Source organism: Bombus huntii, chromosome 11, assembly GCF_024542735.1.
Source record: "Bombus huntii isolate Logan2020A chromosome 11, iyBomHunt1.1, whole genome shotgun sequence".
Classification (NCBI taxonomy): domain Eukaryota; kingdom Metazoa; phylum Arthropoda; class Insecta; order Hymenoptera; family Apidae; genus Bombus; species Bombus huntii.
In genome coordinates, this window is record NC_066248.1 from 10,811,288 (window position 1) to 10,838,419 (window position 27,132).

At 33.3% G+C, this 27,132-nt stretch overlaps 4 protein-coding genes across 11 annotated transcripts; 1 reads left to right on the top strand and 3 right to left on the bottom strand.

Moving 5' to 3' along the window:
• Positions 1–766: 766 nt before the first annotated feature.
• On the bottom strand, positions 767–15,368 carry LOC126871488 (rootletin). Of its 5 annotated transcripts, none has more exons than XM_050630389.1 (27): positions 15,185–15,368; positions 9,163–9,255; positions 8,114–8,338; positions 7,851–8,053; positions 7,397–7,778; positions 7,191–7,343; positions 6,819–7,121; positions 6,469–6,705; positions 6,262–6,398; positions 6,032–6,192; positions 5,823–5,953; positions 5,402–5,764; positions 4,973–5,332; positions 4,711–4,903; positions 4,291–4,650; positions 4,036–4,221; positions 3,717–3,961; positions 3,441–3,656; positions 3,172–3,373; positions 2,971–3,083; positions 2,723–2,899; positions 2,556–2,663; positions 2,298–2,477; positions 2,015–2,227; positions 1,638–1,739; positions 1,202–1,582; positions 767–1,114 (listed from the first exon to the last, which is right to left on the bottom strand). In XM_050630389.1, exons 1-27 carry the CDS (start codon positions 15,191–15,193, stop codon positions 833–835), a joined length of 5,715 nt encoding a protein of 1,904 aa, XP_050486346.1. In that variant the 5' UTR covers positions 15,194–15,368; the 3' UTR covers positions 767–832. The 5 variants fall into 5 exon arrangements, with proteins under 5 accessions (XP_050486346.1, XP_050486343.1, XP_050486348.1 ...); XM_050630386.1 differs by having other exon boundaries at positions 1,638–1,943; XM_050630391.1 differs by lacking the exon at positions 2,015–2,227.
• A 976-nt stretch (positions 15,369–16,344) lies between these two features.
• Positions 16,345–17,629, bottom strand: LOC126871485 (uncharacterized). The gene is made up of 2 exons (XM_050630379.1): positions 16,992–17,629; positions 16,345–16,647 (listed from the first exon to the last, which is right to left on the bottom strand). Exons 1-2 carry the CDS (start codon positions 17,130–17,132, stop codon positions 16,429–16,431), a joined length of 360 nt encoding a protein of 119 aa, XP_050486336.1. The 5' UTR covers positions 17,133–17,629; the 3' UTR covers positions 16,345–16,428.
• Positions 17,630–19,470: 1,841 nt separating this feature from the next.
• LOC126871483 (uncharacterized) lies at positions 19,471–22,741 on the bottom strand. Its single transcript, XM_050630374.1, has 2 exons — positions 21,038–22,741; positions 19,471–20,961 (listed from the first exon to the last, which is right to left on the bottom strand). Exons 1-2 carry the CDS (start codon positions 22,739–22,741, stop codon positions 20,827–20,829), a joined length of 1,839 nt encoding a protein of 612 aa, XP_050486331.1. The 3' UTR covers positions 19,471–20,826.
• On the top strand, positions 22,598–26,466 carry LOC126871484 (uncharacterized). 4 transcript variants are annotated; one of them, XM_050630377.1, is made up of 7 exons: positions 22,598–22,727; positions 24,045–24,275; positions 24,682–25,036; positions 25,142–25,727; positions 25,797–25,870; positions 25,944–26,100; positions 26,214–26,466. In XM_050630377.1, exons 2-7 carry the CDS (start codon positions 24,250–24,252, stop codon positions 26,336–26,338), a joined length of 1,323 nt encoding a protein of 440 aa, XP_050486334.1. In that variant the 5' UTR covers positions 22,598–22,727; positions 24,045–24,249; the 3' UTR covers positions 26,339–26,466. The 4 variants fall into 4 exon arrangements, with proteins under 4 accessions (XP_050486334.1, XP_050486333.1, XP_050486332.1 ...); XM_050630376.1 differs by lacking the exon at positions 22,598–22,727 and adding an exon at positions 23,287–23,405; XM_050630375.1 differs by lacking the exon at positions 22,598–22,727 and adding an exon at positions 23,440–23,982.
• Positions 26,467–27,132: the final 666 nt, after the last annotated feature.

Below are 27,132 nucleotides of genomic sequence, written 5' to 3' on the forward strand. Positions count from 1 at the left end.
AGAATAGACACAATCCATTGTTTGCCAACTATGCATGTTATTTTTGGTACTCTTTTTATAACAATATACCGTTCTCTACATTCTATGCTGTGTTAAATTTCAATAACTCATCTATCAAACGATCAGAAGCATGTCTCTACAATGCTTTAGTTTGGTGATTCTCTTTGGTCTCAAGACGAGACTAAAGATAGCATTATTCTTGCCATTATAACTTACTTTGAAAGTGCTTTCCATTATACGGATCATAAGCATACATTTACTAATCCGAATATATCTTAAAATAACAATATAATATTATAATAAATTAAGAAATAACTTATATGTAAATATTACAATGAAAAGCTAAAGTTGCTGTTATCTATGGACGGATTGGGAATAGGTTACTTGCCGCGAATCTTCATTCTTATAAAATTTTATAATGCATAATAAATATAGCATAGTATAGGAATGATTAAAGAAAAGGGAAAGAACACGTCCAATAATGTTAGTCTATGATATCAGAATAATTTGAAGGCACCTAGAATATTGTACTGCGGTAAATATATGTTAGAATTTAAAATATGTAATAAGTTTGTACATAATCAGTTCCAAATTCGTATAAAAAATGTATGTAAAAATTTGCGAAATACTAAAGTATCAAAATGTTATATTAATTACTAGTTCTCAAATAACCTATGATAATGAAGTTTAAGTATTTATGACTAGCATAAGACATGTTAAATTATGTTCCCATATACGGAAGAATTATTAAACATACTACTTGTCTTGTAAATATCATTGAACATACATTGGCAGTTTCAACATCTGATTCAGTCTGAAACAATATTACACCTTATTTCAGCTGTGCTGGTGTGGAAGATCTATCGTAAGACGGTGGTGGAGGTAAAGCTAATGATGGCGGTAAACTGGTAGTACTTGTCAGAGTAGAATCTAATTTCCGAGCTTCATGTTCTAATAACACTGCGTCTAATGATGGATCTTGCGCTACGGTTCTCAAAGAATCGCCTAAGGCCTGCCTTAATTGTTGCATTTCTCTGCCAGCTCTTGAACTTCGTAAGACGTATAATTGTCGACGTTTTATTTCTTGATTAAGTTGTTCCCGCAGTAGTTGTATCTGTTATTTATACATTTATTCATAAATGTAATGTATGTAACTATTCATAAACACTGCAAATATATAAATATAAACAAAAACGGATACCTGATTTTCTAAACGTAAAACTTGTTGACGGTGACTTTGTTCTCTTGCTTCTAATAATTTCTCAGCCTGTAATTGAGCTGCTCGAAGTCTTTCAACTTCTCCGGTCCTATCTCGACTAAAATCAAATATTGAGTGCGTGTGACTGTAACTTGATTTTATTCTTATAAGCTCCGCTTCCTTCTCTGCAAGTTGTGTTTCTAATCTACGGACTTTCAATCTTAATTCTCTGTTTTCTTGCTCGTAATGATCTATATCGAAACTCGTGCCAAGTAATTCCATGTGTGCTTTTTCAGAACGTTCATAGCTTTTGCTACGGCTAGTTGATTTAAATAATGATAATTGCCGCTCCAAATTACGTTTATCAGCTTCCAATAATTTCATCTAAAACATATAAAGTTAATATCTCTTCATTCTAGTTTCTATTACAAATACTTACTTTATCATTAAGAGCTTCCATTTTTCCTCTCATTTCACTTCTCTCTCTTTGCGCTATTTGTAACTGTCGTAGCAATTCTTCGTTTTTGTTTGTACTTTCTTCCTGCGGATAAGCAATTATTCTCAATTGAGATTCTAAGGCACAACGTTGTACTTCATTATTCGCTAATTCATTTTGTAGACAAGTAATTTGATCCGTTAATGTTTGATTTGTATGCTTCAAATCGTTCAAAGATTGTTGCAAAAATTCTATGCGTTCAGATAAAATTCTGCGTTCATTCTCAGTATTTGAAAGTTGTTTTTGTAACTAAAATATAATAAATAATAATATTTATATATAATAATAATTTCTTGTAGATGATTTTATTATACTGATACCTGTTTATTCTTCTCATTAGAAGCCTGTAGGGTAGTTGTTAATTCCATAATATTGTGATGCAATGAATTAATTTCATTCTTTAATTCGCTTTCTGCATTGGATGCCTTTTCTAATGTAAGATTTAATTGTTCTATGGTAGATTTCAATGAAGTACAACGTTCTTCTAAACTCGTTATTGTTCGGTTTTGTGTATCATTTCGTTCTTGTAATTTCTAAAAAATCAATACGGAATAGTATTTCTTGTATCTTAATGTAAGATTAAGAATTGTATAATTAACATACATGAATGTTTGCATCTTTTTCCTGAAACATCATTTGCAATCTTTGAAGATCACCTTCCAATGACATTCTTTGCAATTCTAATTTTGTAGCACGGGACTCGCTTCTGTTAAGTTCCTCTTGTAGATTACGTTTTTCATTTTCTACTTTGCTCAAAGTTTGTTTCAGTTTGTCTACTTTTTCCTGCACATTCATTCATTCATTATACAACATTAAACTAGAAATATTTATTTTATACAAAACAGTGTTGAATATTCTTACCTCGGACTGTGTTTTTTCTTCAGAATTATTACTAACCATCATTTCAAGATTGACTATCTTTTCACGCAATTGCTCGCATTCTTCTGTTTTTAGTTGCAAAGCGTTTAACTAAAACATATTTATAAGTAAAAGAACGAAGCTATCAAAATAATATATCTAAAATGTACCTGCATTTCATAGCCACTCTGTTTTTGAGAAAATTTTACTTCTAATGAATTCTTTTCGTCCTGGAGTATTCTTATATTCGTTAATAAAGTGTTTATTTGCATATCTGATCTATTCTGAATCTCTTGAGTTTCTACCAATTGTTTTTTCAAGTTACACAATTCCGTTTTATAATCATCCTAAAATTTAAGTGAACATGTTTTGGAAGTTACAAATTATTCTGATAAACATGTAATCTTTTATTAATTACCCTTTCACGTTCGATTTGAGCTACTTGTTGCATGAGAGATCGTACACCTTTTCTAATAGTTTCAGGATCAACATCAAGTATGACATCTCTAGTAGAATCAATGTGATCTTGAGCTGGATAAGAAAGAAAATACATCAATTGTACTTGACATTATTACTTAATATATTACTAATATATGTATTAATATAAATACATATGTACCTCTTGCTGGGCTCCACCTTCTTGATGGACTCATTAATTTGAAGGGTATGTTAACACTTCCATCCAATTGAATACCTGCAATCCGACGTAATGTCGAAGCCACGCTACTTAATTTTTGTTCAACATCTTTCTTTGCCATTTCCAGTTGTGATAATTGGGTATCTAGTGCTCGAACTCGTCCTTCAGAGCCCCCAAGACGTGCCTAGTTAATGCAACGAATTAAATCTTTTATTTCGCTTTTGCGAACAAACTTTTTATTGCTATTTTACTTTGAGTTCTTGAATCTGTTGGGAAGCATCAGCTAGACAAACTTCCAAGTTATGCTTTTGGTCCTCGAGTTTTCTTTCACGACATCGACTATCCTCGAGACGAACTACTAGTTCTTGTTCTCTAACTCTCCACCGTTCATTTTCTTCATCTGCACGTGAACGCAACCTTCCGAGCTCTTGTCTTGTTACTTTCAAGCTATTATCAACATCCATTAGCTGTCCAAAAAATAATGATAAGAACAAATATTTTCTATTTTAAAGTACTTCATATCTTACCTGTTTCTTGACTTGATGTAATTGCAGCTGCAAACGTTCTCTTTCTTCTGTTTCGTTAGTTAATCGTGCTTGCAATTCTTTTTCATCATTTTGTGCTTGCGTGTTATTCTGATGAGATTTCTGTAACTCATCTTGAGTAAAATGAAGCTGTTTTTGTAATTGTAATATTTCTTTCTCCATATCACGAAGTTGCGCTTGAAGACGAGATCTCTCTGCATCTATATTCAATTTCATATCCTCCAATGCTTTAAAACGCAAATACACAAAATATAAATGAACATGATATAATAAAGAATGATTAGCATTATAATATAAATACCTGAAATTTTTTGGTACGATTCTTCTAACGTTCTACTTTGTTCTCTTTTTTCGCTTTCGATACGTTTCACATGTTCGCGTAATTCTTTATTGCTACTGTTATATTTTTCTTTCTCATACGTACAGTCGGCTAATTGCCTCCTAATATCCACTAACTCTTTACGCAATGTTTCGTTAAGATTTTCGGCTATAAATGTATATTCATTATCATAGGAATATTAAACATATCAATCTTAGAAGAAAATATAAAATCTACCATCTTTGAGCTTTCTAATAGTTTCGTGCAATTGATTTTGCAAACTATCAACTTTATCTTCCGTCATGTGTAATTGAACTTGCAACTCTTCAGATTCTCTTTGCGCTGATTCTCGTTCTTTCCAGAGTTCTTCAATTTTTAATTCAAGTTTTATCTTTTCTTCATCAGCTTTTAGTTTAGTCTCGTCTAATTTTGTTTTAAAACGGCTCAATTCATCGCGCAATTGATTTGTATTATTACGTTCCTGTTCGGCACGCGCTGCTGCTTCCCGTTTCATTCGTTCTACATTGTTCTTCTCTTCTTCCATTTCACGTAGAACAGTCTCCAATTTCTCCATTAATGCTTGCTGATCATGATGAGCTGTAAACGCAAAACATTTTTTAGCCTTTATTTTTTATACTTTACATGCATATTTACTACCTATAAGAAGAGCTTGTTGTTTATCATTTTCTGCTCTCAGAAGAACTTCCTCATGTTGTTGACACAAATTTTCTATGTGCTGTTGCATTTCATCTATCCTTTGCTGCAATTGATTTATCTCATTATCTTTCTCTCCAGTAAGTTGCAACAGGGATTGTTGAAGTCGTTTCTCTAAGTTTATTTTTATTTGTTCCTGGAAATTAATTCAATTAATTTATTTGTATATGAACAGTCGCAATTTAAATGTCAATAAATATTATACTTTTTCTTCATTTAGTTTTTTTATATTATCTTCACTATGTTTTTTCACGTTGGAGATAATTTGTTGAAATTCAGCTTCTTGGTCGCCGCTTTGTTGCGTTAGAGTTTGCTTTATTTCATGTGTTCGTTTCTCACTACTCTCGAGTTCCTTCATTAATCGTTCTACTTGTCCTTTTAAGCTTTCCTGTTTTATTAACAACTCTTTCTGTTCCTTTTCTAATTGTGTCTTCTTTACATGCATATTTTCTAAATTAGTTTGTGTATCAAATAACACGCCTTCTAACGTTTCCTTTTCACTACGCATTGATGCAAGTTGCTCCTGTAGTCGTTGTACTTCTTTTTCATTGGTTTCTAAGAGTACCTATATAACCAAAAATAATTGTAGTGTAGAGGAGTAAACGAATTTTAAATAATTGTTTATAATATTCACCTGTTTCTCTTCATTGTCTTTTACGAGATCTTCTAAATTTCGATTTATTCTTCCATTCATTTCGTTTGCTTGTTCTAATCTTTGTCTGACTCTCATTAATTCCTCATTTAATGTTTCTTTCTTTCGTGCCAAAACTGACAACTGATTACTTAAATCTCCACGCTCACGGGTAACATGTGCTACTTCTATTTCAATCTTCTCCTTCTCGATCTCCAAAAATTTTACTTTTTCATTCGAAGTTGCTTTCTCTGACTCCAAATCGAGTCTGGTTTGTTCTGCTTGAAGTAATTCTTTTCTTAAGGAACCCAAATCACTTTGCTGATCAGTGCATTGACTTGCTAATTTGTTTTTTTCTTCTGTTATCTAAATTTAATATATAATTCTTAATAATAAACATTGACAATATTTTGTAAAATATTACCTTTTTTAATTCTTCTTGTAATTGTTGTTTCTCTTGTTCATTATTGCTGCAGACTGTTTCTAATTTCATTAAAACTTCTTGTAAGTCTGATTTTTCTAATAGTACACGTTCCAATTCTAGTTCCAAATCACCTAAATGAAAATAGATACAGATAAATCTGTATTAAATAAATATATTATGAAACAAAAGCATTGTTTATAAAACATTACCTTTGCTTTTTTCAATTTGTGAAATTAATCCATCTGTTTCTAATTTTTGTTGTTCTAACATATCTTTTGCCAGATATGCTTTACTCAATTCTTCCCGTAAAGTTAGCAGTTCCTCTCTCATTTTACTGCATCTGTCTTCTTCTGAACGTAGATTTAGTTCTCTAGCAATTTAATTTTTAAATAAATCAGTTGGTAGCAAATAAAGACAAAAGAATGCTTATTTAACATACCTTAATTCTACATCTTTAGATAGTCTACTGAGCTCACTTTGAAGATACAATTTTTCATCTTCCAAGTTATCACAAAGCTTTTGTAATTTGTTATTAGCTTTCTGTAATTTTTCGCAATCGCTATTTAAATTTTCCATCTAAAAATAAATGTTTTGCATTAACGTGAACAATAAAACGTATGTATTTATAGAAAAAAATATACCATACCATGCTGTTAATTTCTACTCTGCTTTTGTCAAGTGCATTTTTTTCTATCCTTACAGTATCAAGCCCTTTTTGTAACATGTCTTTTTCTTGATTAAGTTGTGAGCAGTGTGACCGAATTGTATCCAATTCAATAATTAATTCCTCTGCTCTCTTCTCTAAAGTTTTAACATTCTCTTCTGCGTTTTCGAATTGTTTTCGAGAAGATTGTAACTGTTCTTTATTGGTTTGCAATTTTACCTAATGTAATAGATTATTGAAATATATTGTTATATAAATAAGAGAGTATTTTATAAGCTGTGAATTCTGTATTTTTACAATTTACTAAAACATAGAATATAAAATCTTCACACCTGAAGCTCGTGTATAGTCAACTGATATTTATGTAGAGCTGCTTGTACAGCACTGATAGTACTTTCAGCAAAGGCTGGAATGGTGTTGCTTCTTGTACCTCTTTTTGGTGATTTTTGGGGGATTGGTCCAGTAGGTGACAAATGAAGATGAGGAGGTGCCTGGGTAGATTCAATTTCGCGAGTTTCTGCATCTTGGATTACAGCATGTGCTATATCCCTCAATGCAGATTGTAAAATTTCTATATCATCTTGTAAGCGTGAATTACGATGTACTTCTGCTTCGGCCTCCCCACATCTTTCTTCCTAAAAATAAAATATAATTATTATAACTATTTTATGTAACAACTATATTGTTTTAATTTCGATAATTACCAAACTATGAACATCACGAATAAGTTGATTGATCTTTTCCTCTTTTATATGAATTTCATTCTGAGCTACGTCATATTGTTGTTTAAGTGTTGTTAATTCTGTTTTTAAGTCAGTTGTTACCTGTTCCTGTGCTTGTTGAACTTGCTGAGATATCTAAAATATGATGAAATTAAAACACATATTAAAACTTATTCACATATATGTACCATTGGTTGCATAGCTGCTTGCATTCTTATAGCGAATCCTGTATTATTACAAGCCGACGAGACATCATTAAACGTAGAAATAACGCTATTCTTCATTTTTAATAAATCTCTTTCCGTACTAGACTTTATCTCTGCAAATAATCGTTTTACAGAAACAACATCACGCCAAAGATTTAATAATCTATTATGTTCTGAAGTATAATATTCATTAAAAGCTTGTTCTTCTTCTCTCCATTCCTCTTCCTTGATAGCCAATTCTTCTCTTAAAATATCCCAATCATTACTTAATTTCTGTAAATCATTTGTGAGTGCTTCATTTGTTTGATGAGATTCTTCTAACTGATCTTTCAAAGTTGTATTTAATTGCAACAGTTTTTCACATCTAAGCAAGGGACTAGTATTTTAATATTTACTTTGATAAGTTTATTCTATCTGTAAAGAAAGAGGATGATACCTTTTACGTTCTTCTGCCAGTTTTTTTAAAGCAGTGTCTAAATCATGAACCTGTTCCTCACGTATTTCCCTTAACGTTTGATAAGCTGCATCTAAAACAGAAGTTGTTGGAGATGTAGAACTCGCAGCCTTATTAGAATCATATACAGCAGATTCTGCCATTTGACTTTCCAATTCAGAACATTTTTGTTTGTATTGCAACACCTAAAAATATGAAATATTAATATATGTTGCAAAATTCATTGTAAATTCAAAAAGACCTACTTTGGCTTGTAAGCGGGAAACAAGAGCAGCCTGATGTTGTTGTGCTTGTCTGTATGTATCCAGACGTCTTTTGTAATGAGCTGCTTCTTCTTCAAGACGATGTCGTAATTCATAATTCTGTCTAACTAATGCATCTGGTGAAAGATCTTCTTCACTTAAACGATCTCCAGCACCACTTATTGTGCTACCTGCAGAATCCATTTTACCACCTGTGCTTTTTTCTACCTATGAAAATATTGATCCTTTATAAATGGACATAATATCTTATACTTGATAGCTTAGGGAACAAAAATTTAATAAAACTTTTTTTACATCAATACCTTAATAAATTCTTAAAAATTCTCGTGTTATATTATTTGATTTACAAATTATAATTACATCATAAATTTGTTGTCTCATTCTTATATAATTACAGATACTATGTACAATATTTGAGAACTACTTTTTATTTATTAATGTAAATGCTATTTATTTTTACCATACATATTATATATTCAGTTTTGTTTTCCTATTTTTATCATTAAAATGTTGCATGAATTTTTAGTAAACTATAAAATGCATTCATCATCATTTAGTTAGGGTTAGGTTTCTGTTTACTGTTTACTGTTTACTGTTGCTTAGTAAGTGAAGTATGTACATACATTTGTAAAAGGACCTAGGTATAGAATTATAGAATACTGGGTGTATGCAATGTTTGTCTCTCCGCTTATTTAAATTGCTTATGCTTATAGCACGATTACCACGTATAATAAAATTAAAAATTGCTGTATAATTAAATTAGATATAAAATAGTTAACAAGAGTGAATAAATGTTAAGTAGTCAATAGAAAACTTTTGAAACAAATCTAATGTCCTTTGTATTTAATTATCAACTATAGAATACTTCTTCAATATTCGTTTAAGAAATAAAAGCTACATAAATATGTTTTGTCGCAATATATTTATTTTTAAATCCAGAGATTTCTCCAGTTAACTATGTTTCATTTTCGTTGCGCTAGCGCATATTAAATAATAGCAGAAATAATTTAATAAGATAACCAAACTTATACCTCTTTCGTTTTATTAGGGCCTCTGAGAAACGGTGGTCGCCGCCTCTCCATCTGTCCCCTTGTTGATAATTGTGAAATTCCTTTAGACAATGGCTAGAACAATATTTTTACATTTGCAATAATCTCATCATTAATCCCCTTATTAATTCCTAATTCTACTCCTAGACTTACTCTTAGTTCCTATTCCTAATTTTCCACGATAAATGTTTGCAAAACTTATATATTCATCATACTGCACAACGCATTAGTGCATATTAATAAAGTAAAGCAAAGCAATTTTTATGCATTATCTTCGATATAATATTCTTTCAAAATATTATTACTTACGTTAATACGATAGGAAGAAAGGAAGGAAAAATAAAAGAATAAACGATAAGAAGATGATCTTTATAATATCTGATTATATAGTATCTATGTCAATGTAATTACTGTTATACTAGATCAGTTTAATCTTCTTATAGAAGCAATAAACAAGGCTATTTAAAAAATATTGTTATCGAAATGAGGACAAACATATTTACTATGGAATTTTCTTCCTCCTTTTTTATGATTTCATTAAAATTGGTTCAATTTGCACGAAAGACAGGAATTATAATCTGGGAAAGGTTTAAAAATTCCAAAGAATTGCGAGCCTCTTAATTGCTCCAGGAATCGGTAGAGAAATCGTTCATAGTCATACTTCTCGATTTTCTTCTTTTGTTAGAGCTTTGTCGTATCCGGTATCTGCGAGAATGGAAGTAGAAGAAGCACGACCCTCTGCCAGGCACCGAATGGCACCAATCGATATGTATATGGCCAAACTGGCTCCTCGCGAGGATATCACCCTCCGAATACGCTATTCCAACTTTTCTACGACTTCGTATACACGACTTTCTATCGATGGAGCATTTTGGCCGATCAAGATATAAAATCAGAAATTCGGCGGTTGATCGAAATTGATCGAAAGCTAAAACATATCTTCAAGGATAGAAGAATCACTTTGAGTTAAACCAGTATTTTTTATCGTAACTGGCAAAATACTTTTGCAACTTAGTGCGTTTTGGTTTGACGCAACATACAATTAAACGAGCTAGTGTTCATTTTCCAAAAATAGCATCTAATAACTAGGCAAAAGACAAGAAACCAGCGGTGATTTAGCATGATCAATTTTGTGCGCAAATCAGCCGAAGTTCAACGTACGAGTTGAATGCAGCATGGGAAGCCATGGTTTGAGCAACCCCTCCTGAGAATCTCGCAGCTGTACTAATAATCACGACAAGATAAACCACGTCGGTACATTCGATGTTCCGCGTCAATAGTAATAACAATTAGCTCGTGTTCGCGCGGTGAACAATGAGCTTAAAAGTTTTTGAAACCCGATAATTTACAACTCTCGTTTGATCACGTGTCCTGACTCGAAGCGGTATCCAGTTTGAAACTCGGGACAATTACTCGTGGTAATTGCACGATATCAGGAAACATAGGGCGACGAGATTTACCGAAGTTTATTTAACCGACTTATTTTAAATAAATTCTAGTTTTTCTGTTGGTTCGCTGCGGTACCGAAGTTTTCAGTTATCAAACTTAAATATGTCTACATAGTGGTTTATTTAATTTAGTTTAATTTTATTTATTTATTTAAGATTAACGTGAAGAGTCCACTGATACAGTCGTTATAATGAGATTAATAAAAAGCAGGAGAAATACACGAAAATAACTAATAGCAGAATAAAGTACAAGAACAAAATAGTAATAATAATGATGATCATATAAAAGTAAGAAAAGAATAATGAATTTATAATAATACAAACTAGTCAATAGCAAAGATAACAATTACAGTATACAATTAAAGTATAAATTACAAGAAAGCAGAAAAATACATAAATAGGCTAATGGTAGAACAAAGTACAACAAGCGAAATAACAGTAATAGCGTTTATAAATGATATAATCAAATAATTTGATTCATAGAAAGAGATCGTCCAATTGGATTTAAAAAGTTCTTACGATTTAATTACTTTAATTCTTATTGCGTATCTAGAATCTATTAAAAGTTTTATCGAAGAAGGTCTGCTTAGAAAAATGATAACAATAAATGATAATGAAGAATAGTTTAGCTTCGGTGCTAAGCAGATACGAGTCAGAGGTATAGCCCTTATCACCATTCCACACATTTGTACCTGTCTATACAATGAAATTGTATCATTGTTGTTAAGATAATCCTCCAAAGGAATTACGCGGTGGCGCATAAATTCAAGCGATCGCGATAAATTGTCAAATCAGTAATCTGTATGTGATCGTGGAGTTTGAACCGTGTCAAAGAGACGAAGGAAGCGAGTAAACCGGATTAAACTGCACATTTGCATATCTGAACAAGTTTTTACAGACGGTGGTTCCGTGGGTCATCGAGATTTCACCTCTTCCATCATATTTCTCCTTTTTCTCACATTATCCCGCCGGTGATAACCGCGCTCAGATATTATGTGCATAGCCTTCCGCTGCTCTTCTATGATGGGATAGTTCTACCGCTTTCCTTCTTCGTCTTTCTCTCTTCCCTCTTCATCGACTTTTTCTTTCGATGTTGCATATACTAAACGAAGTCGAGAAGTTTCTACGATTTTGAATTATCTTCGACATTGTTTTCACTCGTACTTGGCATCCATAATGAGATAATGGCGAATGTCAAACAGCGAAAGAAAAAGTGAATTGTCGGAAAGGCATTTCAGTCGGGAAGGTAATTGAAGAGATAGGAAAGCTTTTTTCAACTTTATCGCCTGATTGCTGGTACACGCTTCGAACCATTCGATTCATTCTTTTCCAGAAATTTCTACCCCGTTGTCTTTTCTTCTCTGTCAAACAATGAGTTATTAACTGGTTGTGTGGTTTTCACAAGAAACATTGATCGGCAACTGTATTTTCGTTTATGATGCAACTTCGAAGAAGAAAGAAGGGGAATATGCATCTTGAATTCGTGGCTAATACTATACGTGAGTAATTTTGACACTTGATCATACTTTAAGAAATAAATTTGATCGATTAAAATATGATTAGATATATATTATCAAAAAATCACTAACTACATGTAAAAAATATTACGGAGTATTAGCACAGCTAAAAATTTCTTCGAATGATATCAAAGCATATCGTTACCGATAAGTGCATCGAATGGGCATAGCGTGAGAGAATCCGGGCTCATTACACGAGAATTCACGGTCACATAGTTTCACAAAGGGACGCCTATGTTCGCCCTTGACCATGCGAAAATTAACTTCGATTACATTCTTTGAATACCAAATCCATTTATAGCTCATTACACCGATGCTGTCGAAACTTCATAGGTAGATGGAGCGCGAAACTTTTTTTAATTGACTTGATTAGCTAGAATCAAAACAGTGAGTTAGTTGATTATAATTTTGGTAATCCAATACCCGGGGTTTAATCTAGACGTCTTGATAGAAATTTGCCAACATATTTTGCTTGATGCAAAGTCTTATTATGGAAACGCTATAAATATGTAAAAATAAATAAATGAACCAATTGATAACTTAATTAAATGATTCCATATAACCGCAATCTAGAACTTGTATGACCTTAATAGTTCTGATTATCCAATTACACTTACGCATCACGTGCGTAGATGATGCCTTGATGATTATTCAAGAGTAATGCAATTATATATTACTTAATCGCTGTATCCATAGAGTGGAATTTAACAAAATCATGTAAAAGCCAACATGGTTACGTTATAAATGCAAACGCTAAGATAAAAAAAAACGGTGATCTACGGCTACAGCTTAAAAAGAGAAATAAAAATAATATTAAATCTTAGCAACGGCCAATGTACAGTTAGATATTAGATCTCATACGCAAATTCATATTTGGAGTCGGCTATCAAAGGCGCCTGAATATCTCCAATGAAGATTTTATTGTTCGGATGGTTTCATCATTCCAAAGATCGAAGATAGCGCTTTCTTTTATTGGCCTATCACGGCTTCGTTACAGATCATTGAAGAAACAAGCACGTTATATTTATAATACGACGTCGTGTAAAATTAATAACTGCTGTATCGAGAACTCGTTAACTAATAAGGACAGTGAGACGTGACGAAGCGAACGTCTTACGGAGCCCGGGGAAATTACCACGGTCAATGTTCATCGTTCGTCCGGTTCACGTGTTAAGTGATACGATTCACGCAATATGGAGAAGCGATTGCGAGACTTAAACAAAAAATATGACTTCACTATACGTGATTAATAGTGTGCAAATTAATTAGATATCTTCTTTCGACCTTTTTTTCTCCTTTTGCTACTTTTTTTACTTGTCTTATTTCTTGCTCGCATTTGAAATAGAGTAGTAGCGGAGAAACACGAAAACGCATAAAATTGTCGAGTTAAGAATGGCGGTAAGTTATTGATACAAATATCTATACGCGATATGTAACAAGTTTTATTTGATAATTTGCTTTCGCGTTCATTTTAATAATTTTAATTTTAAAAGTAGGAACACTTTATGACAAAGAAAGCGTGTATAATGATTACTTTAAGCAACTTATCGACCAGTTTTAAAGGCGACATACATACATGCAGTTAAATGCATGGAGAATGTGTACTTTTCGCGTACTATATTTGATTGATGGAAGATAGATTTATAACACGCGATACATTTTATTGTGCATCTATATCATGACCTTATGCAATTTTGTGTGTGTTGTTTTTCTACTTATTTATACTGATATTCACGCAAAATAATTGACGCAAACTAAAAGGCTATCTGTGAATTGCAAATCTATCTGTAAAGGGAGCAGGAGTGCGGCTTTAAGAAACGCGCGACAGATCCCGATAAGCCAGTAAGCACGTGGTAAACCGGCTTGAGTGGGGTTCTATGACACGTGACAGAATCAACCCCAACCATGAAGTTCGGCCAAATTACCTACTACATCTGAACGCGTGTCACCCCATCACCAATGCGTCACACATCTATGAAACTGGCCACTGGTCACCCTATTGCCACCATCATTAATTATTATTTATTTATATCCGTATGCAAACCGGAAGTAAGATTTTTAACCGCATCATGCTAAAATCAATAAGACTTAAGAAGCTCAACAAACATGTATAAGTATATTCATGTTTTAATGAAAACCGAAAGCCATTAGATAAAAAACATTCCATTTTTTGCAATGAAACGTACAAATTAAGAAAATTAGAGTATTTGTAAATTTTAGTACATTCGGCGTAGTAATTGCTGCGTACTAACTAGATTAGTAATCTTAGGTAGTTAATGATAGACAATTATAGGTCGGAGATCATTATCCGCGAAACGATGGAAACCCAAGAATAGCGGTGTTGAGTTCGTTTACTCGATTCTCCATAGTATTGCCCGGTACACCGGGTTTTAGTTAATGGAAGGAGTCAATCAATCCTAACTATTACGAAACTAGTGAACCAGTAGTGCTAATTATCTCATTTCTCCGCGTCGAGTTTATTGCACCTGGAGATCGCGTACGATCGAAGAATTTGTTGATTAATCGCGTGGCAAACGCCATCAACTCTGCTCTTCAGAATTAATTTCAGTTTGTGCAACGTGACAAGATTTTAATATTATACTAACGAGCCGAAAAGAAGGATTTATCTCTCCGTCCGTGATAATATAAATTACAAACGTTTAGTTTCATTTTTTCAAAGTAATAAATTTGACCGTACATGCGTTTTATCGACAATTAGAAACTAAATATTGTACATTTCGTAAGGAAATTAGCTAACCAATTACAAAAAACTAAAAGACTTCGTAAACAACTATCTCCTTTGATTTTAAATATCAATTATAAGCAAGCGAATCAAATAAATATCGGTACTCGATTAATCACAGTGGAAACTGCAGGTCTATTATCACTCGACAAATAATTGTACTAATCAGATAATTCGCTAATAAATCACCAAACGTCGACGAACAAAACAACGTATAAAGATCTGCGTGGACAAGTGGCATATACATATAGTGAAATGAAATTACAATCGCGATTATTTTCTTCGCCACAACTCACCCGTGACATCTCGAGCGGTTTGTCGTGGCAAAAAGATGTCTGGTATCAGCGATAACTAGAATGAGAGTGTGAAGGTTGATGTCGGAGGATGGCTGGCGGCGATACAGTTTCTTCAGGGCCTTTTAACGCTCGAGGAAGTACGATTATGCGTTCGACGCGGGCAAACGGCTGGCCATTACTGAAGCGCCCCCGAAGTCGACCTCGACGCCGACCTCGACGCCGACATCGGTAACAGCGCAACGTCGGCGTCGGCGTCGGCGTCGTGATGCTCCACCACCCGATCTCGATCGCGTGTTTAACCGTGCCCACGCGAGCTCTCTGATTCTAGCTCGATCCACCAGAGATCAGGGATAGTTATTCGCATCGAATACCGTTATTTCGCTAGCACCGTAAACCTAGTTTCACCGATTAACCACGCCAGTTAACGGCTCTCGTGATAACATTTGCCATGTACCTATATCACGTAATTTACGAGAGTCGAACTTTCAAGCTATCGAGAAATGTCTCATCGTATCGCGGTTTATCGCGTATATATTTATGGCAATACAAATCACCTGATCACTTTCTATAGATTTTGTTTATAATTTGTGGATAGCGTGATTAAAATATTTATGAAAATGAAGAAGTCAACAGAAGGAGACTCGTACATGTATATTATTTCCCTTTATGTAGGTTTATGTAGGTATATTGTAGTCATCGAAAGTAAAATTGAGTTAGATTCCAAAATCCTCGGCTAATGTCAGATGTCTTGTTTCATCTGTAGAGTATAATGTAATAGAATTCTCAAACAAATATCTTCCTTGCAATTACTCGGTAAAGCAGGGAGTTCCGCATTATTTCGTGCACGCAGGGAAAAAATATTTCTGCCGATTCATTAATCGTTCAACTTGTCGTTGGAGGAAATCTGTGGCTGGTACCCTTAACATAATGGTTTCTCGATCTTCGTATACCTTCGTGGAAAACTTTTATCTGAGCCAATCATTTCAGTCACGACATTTAAGCTTCACGAAACAAACCGCGGCAACTCGGAGATTTACGATCAACCAGTGTCATCGAACCGGAAGCAACTATTCGAGACAGTTATTGTTTTCTCAACACAAATTATTTATAATCTTACGGCAATAATAGTGCGACAGAAAACTTTAAAAAATAATAATAAATTTAACGGGAACAAAATTTTATTAAATTTCTACAGTCACAAATGCCATCAACAATACAATCATAGAAGATTATTGTTAAAAAAATTATAATAAATTAATGTTATTTGTTCGATGTGGTTTTCCATAAACGTAGACTCGGTAATGAAATCCTCGGGAGTGTTTCGACCTGAACTTAATTTTAATGAAATTATATCCTATCCCACCGGATGTCACCCACATAGCTCCGTTGTTCTCGTCAGATAGGGAATCTACTCCTATACATGTGATCGTCACATCGGCTGGTCCATAGTCTGCTTCCACTTCCTGTAGGCGAATAATGCAAATCACTATTAAAAGTCTCCTTTTATATCTTCAAAACTGTTTATATCTTTTTGTTTACATCCATTTTAATTTCTTAAATCTGTTTAAACATGAAACTTATCGGGGAGAAGATAATGATAAAATAATGAAGTAATAAAATAGCGCGAAAGGGCACGCGAAATCTCACTGGTAATAATCACGAAACGTAAATTAAAAATAATATCATTTGATACAATTTCAGTAAAGGATCAGTTTCTCTCAATTTGAACTTTGACAAGCGTCAATGATGCTCGTGTGTCATAGATGTCTGGTCATCGACATCACCTTGAATTATATGTAGTACGTACTTGATATGCACCGATTCTGTACGATCTTCTGACGTCGTAGTCCCAGATAAGTTGCTCATCTGTCCCTCGTTGACACTGCTCGTTTCTGTAGGCGACAACGACCAGTAGGTTGAACAAGAGAAAAAACACGACAGATCTCATCCTCTTGTTACCAGATTTAGTCAATTACAACTGGATAGATAGTGATCAATGGAAAAAACACCGCTTGACTAATGAAACACGGCAATTGTGTTGTCAATTGTTCGATTTAAACATCAACAACAGATGGAAAATACAATTTATTATCGAACAGACCAATGCTGCGTATAGAACTAACAACCAGACTGTATTAATAGCCGACCATCGATACACCGAAAGTTCCCCCTTCTGGTTACGATATGTATTTACTCTCGTTGCACTCTGCCGGACGCTTCTTCGCAGAGATTAGATTACAACCGTGGTATCTTACATCGTATTCCTCGCTTCTGTTATTTCGACTAACTCCATCGACCGGTTTCTACCACCGTGATTCAATTACGATTCAATGTACCTTCGATGATATCAGTAATTATACCAACTTTTTATTTGCTTTCTCAAAGTAATTTAGTCTTTTTTTAACCGGCGTTGCAAGAAAAAATTGAAAAAAAGACTAAAGTGCATCTGTTGGAAGATATACCCATGTTTACATTAGCATGAAAATCGAACCACCGCGAGTTCGTGCGCTTTAAGTAGTATAATCTTGTAATAGCCAGACGTTACAGTGAGTTTCACGTTGCTTTAAGAATAAAGCGGAAACTTTGACACTTATTTAAAACATGTTGAATATGTAAACTTCTTTAGATAATTTTTAACCTTCGTTGAGGACCAATACACTTAGACTGCTTATTGTTGATTTGGTTGATCGTGTATTGTATTGCCAAAGAAAATTCATAGAAATTGTATGTTATATTATTATTTAAATTCCTTCTGCAAACAATTAAAAAACAGACAATGCAAATTTTAAAAAATGTGTGTATCAAAAGATATCGTTGAAGTAAAGGATTGTTCTCGCATAAGAAGCGTATCGATGCGTTAAACGTTCTTGCCACTACGAAATTAGCGGTAAGGTGTAAGTTGTGGCAGTAAACGGACCATTGGTATGCGAGTCAGGTGAATCTGTTCTCACAGTGCCGTACCTGGAACCATGTGGTACGCATTACCTAAGAAAATGACTTTCCTTATTCCTGGTCAAATCAAGCTAAGAGCTTTCAAGCTTCCTTCTACCATACCTTTCATCTATAACGCGGCCACAAACAAACACTTTAATGGAAAAAACGTGAGAATAGTTGTTGGACTGAACAATTATTAAACGACTCTGAAGTCTTCTTTCGCAGTCCAATACCTTTTATTACTTTCCTACTTTTTCGAAATCGAGAGTTAACGTATGCAATACTAAATAAGTCGGACAATCGTAAACAAAAAATAATCGAAGTCGTTAATTCTGAGAAATCAAAATCGTATGACGAATTCTTACAAGATATTATACAGGCAATCGTGTACATAATTGATAAATCGGTGATTTTACTGTTGAAACGAAAGAGAGAGAATCGTGATAATCGTAAGCCTGTCCTCGGATAACAGGGGTCGACAGCAAAACAAAAATTGGACAACTTGCTTAAAAAATAAGCCATTACGAATCATCACTTTTTTCTCCATGAAATCAGATTAAATGAGACGCTTCCGAACTCGGCTTGGTGACAGTTCGATCTGTCTATTCTGGATATTTAATATCTGAAAATTATTTTGGGAATGAAAAGTACTCTGTTTCGTTTTTCTGGAAAAAATATACGTATTTTATATGGTTTTTTATGTTCTTCGCAAGCTTTCTATTAAATCTTCCCTCTGAATGCCGAACAACTTCGCAGTTTGAGTTCATCGCATGTGTAAGATGCAATTAGAGTCCACATCAATTTTGACAAATGAGCAATTTTCCTTGTATACTGTCTCCAAATGAAATGTAAACAAAAAAATAAGGTGGTCCGCGTATTGATTTATTTCACCGGCCGTCGTCAAGGAACTGCATTTCGATATTATCGCATGATAAGATTGCGTTACACATTTGGTCGCTCCGTTTTCCGATTTTCGCCTTTCATCTCGTGTCATCATGAAAACAACCCCTATTTTACCTGTATGATCTATCAATGATATTTACGATCATTATTAATCCCCCGTCACATTCTTGTATAAGGAAAATGTCATGCGATCACGGAAATCTACTTTGACCTAAACATACAATAGCATGCTCGAGTATAAATCTCTCATGACAGATATCCTTACCTTTATTTTATTGTTTGACAAATATAAAAGTTCGAGTAAAACTGATTCTACTCGATGAATTTCCTAATTCAAACTTTAATTGTAAGCATCTGAAAAAAATGCTAATTAACTTCTTATCGTGTAAGTTTTAGATAAAGAGAAGGAAAAAGGGTCAGAGAGAAAGAGAGAGAGAGAGAGAGAGAAATTAGTGACAAAATTACATGTTCATTCAGACAGTTGACAACAGCTGAAGATAAAAATTTGCTGGGAAGGAAGAAAGAAAAAATGACGAGAGAGAAAAGAAGAAAACCAGATGGGTGATAATACCGACAGCATCTCTCGAACCGGTGACCCTTGCCTTTCAAAGTCCGTTAAGTGCCCTCCGGGTCATTCGTATATATAACGAATTATTTACTGCTTCAGCAATGCAATCGAGCAATCCGATTAATCTTGCTCGTACACTGGTCAAGAACTTGTTTGTTGTTATTGCTGAATCAGATACGTACGTTCATGCATTGATCGATGAGTGTCTATGGACAATGCGTTGATCGATCACTCTAAGGCGATAGTTTCGATATCTACTGAACTTTGATATAAGTTTATATTACGTCAACAATACGTAACCGAGATTGTCTCTTACTTTATAGAATTAGTTTCTTGTTTTCCAAACATGCCAATGACTTAAAAGTTTGAGTATGAAATTAATAAAAGGAAGGTTACGTATTTCGACTATTTTTGATGCAGAGTTTATGTTGTTTAATTGTCGATAAATGAAAAATAATTTTAATGCGTTATATTAAAAAATATTCCGTTCTGAACAACTTTTATTGATACGTTCGTTATTTTCATAATGTGCTCACGAGTATTTACACGAATTTTAGTTAATTCGACTCCTTATAAAATATGAAATACTATAAATATACAGAAATTCTGCAGCATCTCGGTATTCGTCGAGAAATAGAAAAAAGTTTGTAAACCAACCCGCTCTTGAACGAGAATCGTCGCAACATCCTCTTATCCGCTTAGTATGAATAATAGGTCAATTAACATTATTTATAATTTATCGAGTTTGATGTAACAATGTGTAATGAATGAAATATAAAATATAAAATATATTAATAGCGTTTGTATGTAGGTATGCGCGCATGCTTATTTACTAGATGAAGTTCACCGTTGAATCATCGGTGCTGAGAAATAAAAAAAGAAATTCGAATTGAATACGAGAAAAGATATGTGTGTCCACTGTACACGCAATATAATTGTACATTTGCGAAACACGGAATTTTCACTTAATTTTCTCAGCACTATAGCAGTCTATGAAGATAGGAACATACGTTAAATCGCAGCGCGCAAAAGTGGTTTGTCTAACAGCAACGGCACGTGATTCGAACGTGTATATTTTCTTCTGCTTGTTCATTTTTTTCTTTTTTAATTCACATCCACTTTGTTTGTGATTTCAGCAGTATTTATTATCGATAAAGATGAACTTGACCTTTGAAATCTATAGATTTCCCGCACGAATCCCCCCTTCCCTTGTATCGTTCGGTTCCTTTTTCTATTTTCAAGCACAGGGAATTCGTTCGTTCGATCCGTATCTCCAAATACTGGCTGCCTTCGTGAAATCGCTTGAAATCATGCAGGCTCGTTTCTCAACCATTCCATTCTGTTTTCTTTTACTCTGACTCCGTTTACGCGACTGCTTTAAAAAATGGACTTTATTAGTGTTCATTAAGATAGAGTTCGCTAAATTTCAGCTAAAATTACTGCACTACCGCCAATGGTGGATGTTGTACCGGCTGTGCTCGAATTATGCCTGCAAGGCGTCTGAATGGTAATTGAAGATGATAGTAGGCACAATATGGCAGTGGGTCCCAATAAGCGAAAAGAGCTTCTCGTTTGTCGAGTACGGTGCCCAACAGATGAGGAACGGTCTCTCCCGCTGATCTTTTCAGTGCATAAGATACTCCATTCGGTAGCAAATGCCTGTCCGACGTAGTCAAGACTCCTGAATTTTGTCTGGAGAAGTGTCTACAGGGTTTCCATACCAATCGAGGATGAATTCCCGTGTGACAGATGTAGGGTAAGCTAACGCCTACTCGACAGCCGATTGGCACTAGTTCTCCTTCTTCCGTTACGGCTAATCTGAAGCTCAAGTGCCCGTTGATCCTGGTGCTAAACAACCGAACGAAAAATCTGTCGAGCCACTCCATTATTTCCGGATGTTCTTCAGGTATCAAGCCTCGCTCTTCGTCCACCAAGCAAGTCACGTTGGCCACGATCTTCGACTCCTTCACCGTAGTGCAAGTAATATAGTGTCTGTCGCCAGGGTCACGTATTACTATACAAGGTTTACTTTCGCTAATCTCGTACTGCTGGTTTCTGAATTCCCTTATAGTCGGAGGCAGTATCATCTTGTTTCGATCTCTCATTCCGACTGGTCCTGCAGCTAGCATCAAGTATCTTCCAGTGGAAAACGCATTCTGTTCGTACATTCTCGAAACATCTTGTATAGAGCGTAAAACGACATGACAGGGGGTCGGTAGACCTAATGTTTGACATCTTTGCAAAAGTTCCAAGGGATCGTCCAGAGTTGTCACTTCACTGGCACCAGGCACAAAACACTCACAACCCATTATTTCCAGGTAAGGTTTTGCCAAGGCATCATAGTAGGCCGTGTTACTAGCACTCACCGGAATATAATAAACAGCCTTCTCTCTTTGGACAATGTCTTTTAACGCTTTGATGTACTCGATCGCGTTTCCAGGTCCTGGTTTCGGAATTGTGTAGAATTTGGAGCACGCAGTTGAGAACTTGGCCAAGCTGAATAAACCCTCCAACTCGCAGATCACTACTCTAGCGCCGGCTTTGTAGAAGTTTCGTGCTAGGTGAACTGTTTGCACCGTGCTTCCACCGCTAATAAGAACGCAACGTTTAGTACGAGTCCTCTCCGAAACCGGGATATAGAGCACGGTCAGGAACCATTTGAAAGTGGTCAAGGGAAATTGGAAAATTAGCCATAGCATGTAAACCCAAATGGATGCTCCGAGTGCTGGCGCCCAGATCGCATAAGTTATTACGCAGATGATACCTTGAAGTACTACGTATAACATGTCTACGTACACGGACAAAATTTTTAGTAGCAACGAGTCATTTCGATTATGATCCTGTCCTTGTGTTGGCTGAGCTTGATAGTTTAACTGTAACCTCTGTTGGTGTTGTTGATGTTGCTGCTGTCGTTTCGGTGAAAATATCACAGTAGGTGTGCCCGAATTGTTCGATGACTGGGAGATGTTCGATGCATTGGAATGATTAGAAACATTCGATACGGATCGTTTCAAAGTAGATATCGGTGATATCAAAGGCGGCGACGTAGACAATGGTGAACTAGGTATCGGAGGAGATACGCTATTGCTCCTGGAAATCGGTGGACTCGAGGACCAAAACCTCGAAACGTTCTCACTGGTACAGGCTGGCATTGTTAATTTTTTTCTCTTACTTCTTTGTGATTATAATCGAGTATAAAGGAATCAGAGTCAGTCCCACTCCACCTCGAATATAAATTTTCTTTTAAAAAACGAATTCATAGTTCGATCTTGAGAAGAACGATTTAAACTTTATTCTCTAAGTAAAGAAACATCAGTAAAAGATTAATTGTTTTCGATGTATGACTTAAGAGACGAGTAAGTGTGATTATTGGCAAAGAGTCCAGTCGAAAGAGAACTTATACGAGGCACGTGTATGTTACTCGCGAAGCGAACACTGATCCTTTAGCTCAAAGTTTTCGTGTAATTTGTCAACGAATTTGCCGGTATGCACACACAGCTTTAACTGAGGCCGGTCCTCTGGTCTCTTGGTCTCTTATGCGCTCTGCATCTCGGACGCACTATGAACCGAGGTCTTATCTAATCGTGCAGCCTCAGACATCGCGACTAAAAGAAGGAATCGAGTCCTCACTCTGATCAGCGTCTCGTCATATATTTCCATTTTTTTCTTTTTTCTTTTTTTTTTTTTTTTGTTATTGTTACTACAAAATTACATTAAGAACAGTTGAGTAAATAATAATTGTGGGGAAATATAGCGATTAAACAACTAGAAAAAAATTTATAAACATATTAGAAAAAGAAGAACGATGGTTATCAGGTATTTATAAAATATTAACACGTGTATTTTATATTCCTTTTTCTATTACATATCCTTTAACAATAACTTACCTATTATTTTATGTTTAAAATTTTATTCCGGCGTAGGATGATGTGTAAGCTATACACGAGAATTAAAATTATTGTAACCTTTTCAATGTGTTAATTATATAAAATTATTTATACAATTGATTATATCATAAATAAGATGATGTAATATATAAAAATAATGATAGATCACGATATTAGTATGACAAGCTGAAAATTTCTTTTTTAATAAATTTGAATTTTTATCAGGTATTTATAAAAAATTTGTATTTTCTCTTTTCAATACACTGTTTATTTTTATTATCTCAATTACATTCACAACTTGTAACACAGTCGTTATTATTGTTTGCGTTCCATATACTATATATATAAGTACAAATAAATAAGTACAAAGCCGGTTTTAGTGCCAAGTTGGGTTTCAAAAGATATTGTATGACACTGATACATCTTTTTACTGAAATTTTAATTAATAATATATATAATATGTATATTACACTATGTATTATTCGAATAAAATTTTGTAAGACTAGGTATCTAAGATAGATAAGGTTAAATAAGGAATTAAAATATAATAAATCATTGTTTGTTCAAGAAAAATGAAACGATGAAAAGCAATCACTAAAGGCAAAACAGTACTTTCACCATTCCTCTACGTCTATGGTCAGAAGAATTTAAATGCGAGTAAACTGTCAACCGTCAACACGAACGTCAGGTTAGATTGAATACACGACTATGTTTGAATATTAACTCTCTTCATCAAATAATTTTAGCCGTGTTTAATATTTCCACTTCATAAAATGTCACAAACACCAAAAGCCAAAAAGTAAGGAATTTCTTTATTTTAATTTCTCTTAGTTAAATATTTGAAATATAAATTTGATACGAATTTGACATTCATACGTTTAAAATGTTTGCTATTTTCATTTAAATTGAAGTACTTAGGTATGATTCTGATATAAAAAATATAATAATTCTTTTAGTAGTATTTGTTTATTGTATTGGACTTTCATCTGCTACAATCTTAAAATTAGATAACAATTTAGTAATAATTATCATACTTATTTCTGTTATTGACATATTTTCTTATAGTTTATTTCTTCTATTTATGCATAAAGAATAAGTTTAAAACACTATAGAATGTTTAAGCCTCTTTAAGGTTTTCATTTATTTTTTTTTTTTGTTTCTTATAAATTTCTTATTTGAGTGAGAAATTTTTGTTTCTTTTTCAGAGAAACGAAAAGTGCTGGGACTCAAACCAGTAAAACTAATACTGTGTTAGAAATAGCAAATTTGCAAGAACAAGTAAAGCTTCTTACAATTGAAGTTCAGCATTTAAGGAAATATATTTTTGAAACTCCTGAAACAGTTAAAAAATCTAGAACCCCAAGTCCAGTAAATATTAATAATGTAGATGAATTTAATCAAACAGTACAAAATCAAAGTGCATGGAAAAAGAATACAAAGATAATACAGCATGGTTGTAGTTGTAAAACAAAATGTTCTTCTAAAATTTGTGGTTGTGTAAAAAAAAATATTCAATGTACAGAATGGTGTAAATGTAATAATAACGTTTGTGTTAATCAGGTAAATAATTATTTCTTTTCATTCTTCTTTCTTGATTAATGTATAGAACTTTTGTTATTATATATTCTATATATTATGTATTAAATTAAATATATGATTTTCTAGAAACATGAAAACATAGATCAAAACAAAGAAAATTTAGAATATAATGAATTAACACAAAAAAACATAGAAAAACCACAAAAAGAAAATAAACATATATTAAATGTTAATGTACATAAAAGTCTGTTTAGTCCAGATGTAACAATGCAGGAGACAGAACCTAATGTGGAGCAATTTAGATCTACATCTCTATACTTTGGCAATCCAAAAAGATTAACATTTCAGGTGTCAGATGATGAACAGCAACCGAAAGACAAAGATAGAAAATCAAAAAATAAAACTACTCAAAAAAAGAAAAATAGTATCAGGAAAAACAATCTTAAAGTAAATAACTCTGAGACTAATCAAAGGCATAGATCTACTTCTAATGAAGACATACGAAGATCAGATAATATAAAAATAGAGAAGTATGCATTAAGAAAATGTATCTCTAGCGATATTCAGACAAACGAGGAATTTAAACAAACAAGCAAATGTAAAATTAATTATGTTCAAAACATAAAACATGGTATGGTATCTCTGAGGCGCCCTCAGCAAAGATCTAAAAAAGTTGAAGAAATAGCAACCAGCGGTACTATTGATTCAAAAGGTAAGAAATTCATTCAAAACATGAAATTATAATTCTGCATAATTATTCAATTAAAAATTATGTTTACAGAGGAAACAGATTCTCCATCAATAGAAAATAATACAGAAGAAATGATAAAAAATAAATCACTTGTCATAGACCAGGTATTGCACTTAATTAATATATATAATTAATTCAATAGATATACTATTAAACATGGTTTTTTTATTTCTTTAGGACACTAATGATGATTTTGATCCTATGAAACCTAAACGTGAACTAGCTAGAACACCAGTTCGTGATAATAGCATAGAAACAGTACTTTGTAATACTATTGATAAGTCATTGGCCACGTCCATTATTTCCACAGAAGAAGAACCTGTCATTCCTGTAGGTAAGTAATCTTGTCACCTAGTCTATAAAATATTGACAGTTCCATTCACTTCTATCAATATTAGATATAACAATATATATATGGAATTAAATACTTTACTTCTGTTGTTTTAGAATTCAACTATGCCCAAGTGGATTGGGAAAAATATCAAGCTCAGCTTATTGCATGTAATAAATGCCATAGAAAGTTCCATCCATTCAGAATTAAGAAACATGAATCCTGCTGTAAAAAAATGTGATCTGTAATTTTGACATATGGATATGTTTTCAATTTTTATATTAACATTTGCAGTATAAGTAAACAACATATAATTTTTTATATTTACAAATATTAGACAGGTTTGATAATAAAATAAATTTCTTACAACTTTGGCCCATTTAATATAATTCTACTATCAGAATCTACTATACAATGTCTTTCAAATATCAACTAACAGTACAATAAAACTACCTACATACAATATTATATATATATATATATAATAATTACATATATAATATATAAAATATTATATATGTAATATATATATAATATATAATATATATATATATATATATATATATATGAAAATGATTGTATGTATACATGTATGTAATTCCTATGTGCGGGTGGGAAACGTATACACGCATATACACAGAATAACACGCATATGCACGCCTTCAAAGTCATACATACCAGTATTCAACACTGGTTATTAGAATTTTGCACATATTTTCTAAGTTTTATCTATCGTACATTTCTATGTAATTAATATTTTTTTCATGTTTTTTTTATACATCTCTATGTATGTACAATTTGGGGTCAAATTATATAATGCACATATGCTTCATTGATATAGTGGATTTGCGAAAAGACTAATTTAAAACATTGATTTATGTGACATTGTAAAATTAGCAATGGTTTGCTTTTTTCTAATGCTTAAGAAGATATAATTTGGTACATTATAACAAAATGGTATTTTTTTACAGTCTCTTGAGAAGTTACATGATCATTATGTGTATATTAAATAATGTTTCTTTTATTAAATTAGCA